This window comes from Belonocnema kinseyi, chromosome 6, assembly GCF_010883055.1.
Source record: "Belonocnema kinseyi isolate 2016_QV_RU_SX_M_011 chromosome 6, B_treatae_v1, whole genome shotgun sequence".
NCBI lineage: Eukaryota > Metazoa > Arthropoda > Insecta > Hymenoptera > Cynipidae > Belonocnema > Belonocnema kinseyi.
Genome location: NC_046662.1, coordinates 145,097,699 through 145,104,164, shown reverse-complemented (window position 1 = coordinate 145,104,164; position 6,466 = coordinate 145,097,699). Strand labels below are relative to the sequence as shown.

The following is a 6,466-nucleotide window of genomic DNA, read 5'->3' as shown; positions in this document are numbered from 1 at the left end:
TCAAAACGCTTCAAAAAAATTCAGGCGTATTCCTTAGCTGATTACAAGAACTTTTTATTCTTGATGATTTTTCCGAAAAGCGCATCGTTTATTGTAAAAAAACTCATGAATGTTTTCACAAAAATTTTGCCAATAAGACGCCATTTTGAAAATACTAAAACGAAAAATCGATCTTTGAACCATGGATTCTCAAAGTTTAGACATTTATTCCACCGGTTAGTGAGATTTCAGGTTAATTACAGACTCGAAAAGCTTTGGAAAATGGTTCACAAAAAAAAATAGGCACGAAAAATCAGGTTTTTTTTTTAAACTGCATTTTGGGATAATAAATAAATTTTTTGAGGAATTTCATTGGCACCGTCGGAAAGGGGAGATCTTAAGCAATAAAAATATATGTGTCTCAATTTTTTCTAGTGTCGAATAGTCTTAGTTATTGGACGTTGAAAAGCAGTGTACCGGTAGTGGCGTTTTGGCCGTTTAAGGGTTATATTGATTCGAATTCAATTTGACCAGGAGTAAAGTATAAAAGAACTATAATATATAAGATTTTGGAGAAAATGCACCTAATACTCCCTGAAATTAGGAAAAATAATTTTTCAAACACAAACGTATACTATTCCCTGGATATTGTATCCTTAACTTTCTGATTTTCATCCATATGCTGTGCTGCCTGAATAAGTTCGTTTTAAATGATTTCTGATAAGAAACCATAGCAACTGCTGTGATTGAAAAATACATGTCGTTTCCTTGCCTAATACAATCTTTTTTTAACAGTCTACAGTGTACGACAGACGTTTCGGGATTTATTTAATTCATTGGTGATGAAAGATATCTATTCGTCCACGATCCAAAAGGTACATTATTTGACAATAAATTAGAGCGGGAAGTCTGCTCAAAAGCTGTTAGTGTCAAAAAAATAGGTCAAGTTTGTGAGCGTCAAAAATTTCCTGAAGGAGTGTAAAATAAACGTTCTCATTGAAAATTCATGGCTTTACTCATTACCTGAACTTAATTAATAATTTTCATGAACTATCAGATTGGCTTTTTTGTATTAATCTCGAACAGAAATATTGTACTACTTACTGTGTAGTTTACCCAGAGCTTCTATTATGGCAGATTTTGCTTCTTGGTCCTTACTTGTTATTCCTCCAAAGTAAAACCAACCACATCGATTTTCGCTCCAGCTAGGATTATCTGGATACTCTTCATCAACAGAAGAGACATTTGATGAAGTTAATAAACTGAAATCATCTGTAGTAAATAGAAAGACCAAAATAAGAGTAACCCTAAATAAATGCGTGATTATCTAAAACAATCACTTTTGCTTATTCCCGAACATTACTTGCTATTTACCCGAACAGTACCACTGCGAATATGGTTGAATTGTCAACCAATAGTTCAGATAAAGTACAGATTACTTTACTTCAAAGATATATCAATAAAAAAATATATAATCAAATATATTTATCAAAAATTGCTATACTTGAGGAGATTTCTAAATATGTTATTAAAATGAAGTTTTTCAATGTCACCTTTCAAAAATAGAACTCAAAATTTATTACTCCTTCTTCACATTTTTCTTCTATTTTCCTTCGCCTTGGCAGTGATGTATTTGACCGGAGCCAAAAATTCGACTAAACATTATAGTTCGTCTCTCGAAGTCTCGGAGAAAGTTGCCAGGCCTCGAGTGTGCAACGGAAACTGTTTTCCAAAAATTGTAGTTCCAGAAAATTTGGCACTTCTCTTTTAAGACAATTGATCTCCCTCGGAGAGCTCAGCAGGGCAGGGTCGCGGCCAAGACTGCATCTCTCACTAGGAACTTCTTGACGCAAAATGCAATTGCGGTAAACTAAGGTGGAAATGACATTGTTTTGGAATGCGAAAATGAAACCCTCTGCACCTGAATTAAGCCCTGATTATCTCAGGAATTCAAAATTTTGCTCCTTCAACAAGAACTGATTTTCTATATTTCTGTGAAAGTTTCCGTGCATTCTTTTTTCGAGCAGCTGTTGGCGGCATTTTTTTAACTACGCTTTTTTTACTTCTACTTTCAGAAGTGATACATCTAAATGGTGTATTGCACTTTCCTCACTACTGGTTTTAAAATTCAGGCCAAGGGTCTCGACAGCCTGTTCCACGGCTCTGTAAAAGTTTCCTGACAATTTTTAGGAGACGATCTCTGCCATTAGCAACGATGTAAGCTGTACTGAGAACAATTCGGTTATGGAGAAATTGAATATTCAGAAGTCCATGTCCACCTTGACGGAGTGAGATGTATAATCGCGGAACAGATAAATTGAGATGCTAGTTCTTATGCATATGCATGATCTTACGCGTGGAAATATCAAGCATTTGAGTGAAACCGGGATGGTAAGCATGTTCATCGCAGACACATTTTTCAACGCCGACAGATTTTAAGACCAAATGTGTCAAAGAGAATACCTGTATATGCTACACGTCTTCGATGTAGCTTTGAGGCACACCCAGGTATGTAGAGATGTCTCCAGTGTCAAAGGCGACAGATGCAAAAACCACATAAATCTCTCCTGTGTACTTCTTGACGATATTCTAAGCACTCTGATGTTTGCGTTTTTCCAGAAGTTTAGATCTTTAGATCATCCCTATTAAAAATAGGAGTGACCTTATGCTAGCGATAATTAGTGTAGCCGCAGGCGTATCCAGGAGAATTGCGGATTGCGAGAGATAGAGGCAGAAATGTGAAGCGAAAAAGCAGAGCACTCATGGTAATGCCCTGAAAGATGCCCCTCTGAAAGGTGACGTTCGTTGTCACACGATAATTTCCAGACGAGATAGTAAATCTTGCAATTTTGCAGGTTTCACTTGCAAATTACTTCGTCTTCTTTTTGTTTTTATTCATTTTTAAAAAGCTCTTCCGCTCTTGGAGGAAATATGCGCGACAAACGAGGCTCGGTCGGAGTTCAACCGATTGAATCTCTTTTTTTCTTAAATGTTTCTACATTTTTCTTTTGTTAAGCCACACTTTCGTAGGCTTTTCATATGAAGAAGAGTAAGAGTCGCTCCTGCTAATTTTTTTGGGTCTTTGGTTTTTTTTTTTTAATTTACCGACTTTTGAGCACCAAATGAAATGGACGAAGGAGTGGTTTTCTCTGGAGCATCATTCATCATCAAGAATCGGCACTACAAACGACGAGGAAGCAAGGCGGGTTGAAATCGCACCCAACCTTGGGTTGTTCACCGGTAGTGGAATGTAGATGTGATTTCCGCATTCCAAATCCCGTACTTGGTATATTTCAAACCTCATTGCCCTGTATCCACCGCAGTACCACAATCATCATCTTTTGGACACTAGGGTCCCGAAATCTCCCTCCATCCGCACAGTGGGCTGGGAGACCCGAAATCTTGGCCAACATTAAAAAATTGGACTATCTGCCTAAAAGTGCTTTACCGGGGGTTTGCTGGGTTGCTGATAGCAAATTTTTTTTCAGGCACAAAGAATTAAATATGGTGGCATAATTCTTAGAAAAGTTGGCAGATTACGCCAGGGACTGAGACTAATAGGTTTTGCTCAGTTTGGGATTTATTCCCTGAACCGACGTAAAAGGGCCCGTTAGGTTTTACTCTTTTCAAGATTCGAAAATATTTACTGCAGGAAGAAAGTGATCCCATCCCGAGTGGACTTTGCCTCCTTCTCAATCACTCAGAAACGGATGGGTTGCGGCAGCATCTGGTTAAGTTTGAATCCCGAGCAAAACAGGTACAGAGGATCGGTCCTTTAGTTTGTGTACTGATCAAAACAAAGTACACGGGTTTCCATCTTTGAAAGATCGAAACCTCCAGAATTCTGGTAGGTTTTGCTCCTGATGGAAACTTAAACGAAAATATTTTCAAACGATCCCGAAGAGAGCGAACTGCCATCCGAAGGAGTTAGGTTTTGAACCTACTTTAAGCTCTCTGGACTTCTACTCTCTGTCTATGAAATATGATTTTAATCTCTGAGATTCTGTTTTTGAAATCAGAATAACAGCTACTTTATAGTAATTTAGCAATTTGTCGCTAATTCCAAATTATATTATACGCTTTTAAAACACAACTATATAATATACATTATTATTTGATCATTAAACAATATTGAAGTAATTTATTAATCAATTATTAATATATGATGTATTAATAAATAGGTAAATTGGTGAATAATTAATCTTTAATTACAATTATAATTGAATAGAAATTTTTTGATATTGATACAAATATTGAAAAATATAAAATTAATAACATTCAGAATTTTATTTTTTAATTAATTACTGTTTGTTAGCGATTGTATGATTTTTTAAATTCTATCATTTGTTTAGATTATATTTTCAAATCAATTTTTTTTCTAAAATTCTATTTCTTAAACGATGTTATTTTTCAACCCCTTTTATTTGTTGAAAAATTATTTAATTTTGTTAAATATTTTATTTTTTCAAATAAATTTATTTTTGAAAAATTTAACTTATTAAACAATTTTTTTATATTTTATTTTTAAAATATCTGATTTAGCAATTTTATTTATTATCATTGATTAAATAATAATTAATTAACTAAGGGAATACTAATAATTGATGATAAAAGTATTCTAACTATAATTCAAATAAATTTGTTTGAAATTTAATTTTTAATTTTATGGTCCAAATATCTATAACTCTTATTTCAACAATTATTTTGTTCAAAATTGGTAATTAAAAAAAGAATTGATTTTCCTAATTGAATTCTTGAACCAATTCCAGTTTTCAAACAATTTTTTTTCAATATTTCATTTCTTATACCTTTTTGATTCTTCATCAATTTTATTGTTTAACCACTTTATGTTTTCTTTGAATTTATTTTTTCAACAATTTTCTTTTTTAATTAATTACTTTTTTTATCAATTGTATCATTTTCTTAAATTCTATTATTTGTTTTAATAATATTTTTGAAACTATTTCTTTTTTCCTGAAATTTAATTTCAAAAACTATTTTATTTTCTAAACCTTTTTATTTTGTAAACAATTGTTGAAGTTTGTCATAAATTTTATTTATTAAATAAATTTAATTTTTCAAACAATTCATTAATTTTTTCAATATTTTAGTATTTAATATATTATAGATTAATATAATTTATTATCATTGCTTAAATAATAATTAAATAATTAAAATAATAATACTCTATGATAAAAGTATTCTAATTAAAATTTACATCAATCTGAATTTATGAAAAAAAAATAATAATGCATTAGTCAACAATAATTCCAACTAGTGACTGTTTATCAAAATTCGAAAAAATATTTTATGTGGTGCCATCCAGTAAAGTTTCGTTTACAAAAGATTCATCAGAAACGGCACATTCTGACTCACTAAGAGATCGATCACTTGAGAAACAGCAAAGAGGTTTTACTCTTAGGATTCAGCTCCCTAGAAGATTCAAATCTTATAGGGTCAATAAGTTCGATTTTTCCAGTCTTTCGACCCTCTACTGATTCCATCCATACTGGAGTGGGGGCAGAGATCGTTCAGTTAAGAATTACTCTTCTGGGGATTCATTCCAGGCAACAACGTTCCTGCTTCAATCTTTTCCCCAATTTTTTGCGGAGGGATCACTCCGGCTATGAGGGATTGGGTGACGCCTCTTTCAAGCTACAGTTCTCCCACAGAATACATCTCCTAAAGAGCGCATGTACAGCATCACTTTCGACTCACTCGGAATTCACTCTTAGTCACTGGATTAAGCTGAAATACTTTCAAATTTCAAATTTAATTGATCACATAATTAATTATTCAAACTACAGTATGTATCACACATTAATCAATTTATACTCCATTTTTTATTTATCACATGTTTTTAATTATATTATATTATATTTAAACTTTATTAAATAATATATTATAATTACTATAAATAATTATTATTGATTTCAATAATAATATTTATAAATAATCTGTATAGCTTTCATGTTACGATTACTTAATATTTCAAATTTCATGCATAGATGTTAAGGGCCATTCACAAAATACGTGATGCATTTTTCAGGAATTTCTGAAACCCCCTCCCCTGCCTAATAATTTTTCCATTGGTCTTAACATAAACCCTTTTCAACCAGCGTCTTTTGGCCTACGATTAAAATCAGCCAAAGATCTGGCCGAACCTGTTAAACCGAACAACTGGTGGTACAGAGGTCCGAATCCTCCGAGGCATCATCACGAAGGAAGGCATCCATTTCAGCCAGATCTTGGGACTTAAGAGGAAACTGAATGTTACTGTTCCTTCTTGAATTAATTTCGCTTCCTTATCTTCGCCTGCAGCTTGTTCATGCAGCGTTTCGGTGGTTTAGTGGTGGTATTGTTGTTTCGATGAACAACTAGGGAAAGGATTCATCCATATTTGTATCAGCTTCTGGCACGGTTATTACGCCTCCTGTTAGGGGATATTTCCTTAGCGATCATCCCTAGACAAATTTCCGCGAAGTGT

At 33.2% G+C, this 6,466-nt stretch overlaps 1 protein-coding gene across 7 annotated transcripts in view; it reads right to left on the bottom strand.

Annotated features, from left to right (window-relative positions):
- Positions 1 to 6,466, bottom strand: part of LOC117175653 (diphthine--ammonia ligase) — a 266,248-nt gene that overhangs the window by 162,986 nt on the left and 96,796 nt on the right. For 6 of the 7 annotated variants that reach the window (XM_033365366.1, XM_033365370.1, XM_033365372.1 and 3 more), the window contains one exon: positions 1,084 to 1,251. In XM_033365366.1, coding sequence (XP_033221257.1) covers positions 1,084 to 1,251 — 168 coding nt within the window. The remainder of the gene's footprint in view (positions 1 to 1,083; positions 1,252 to 6,466) is intronic. The other variant, XM_033365368.1, reaches the window with a different exon arrangement.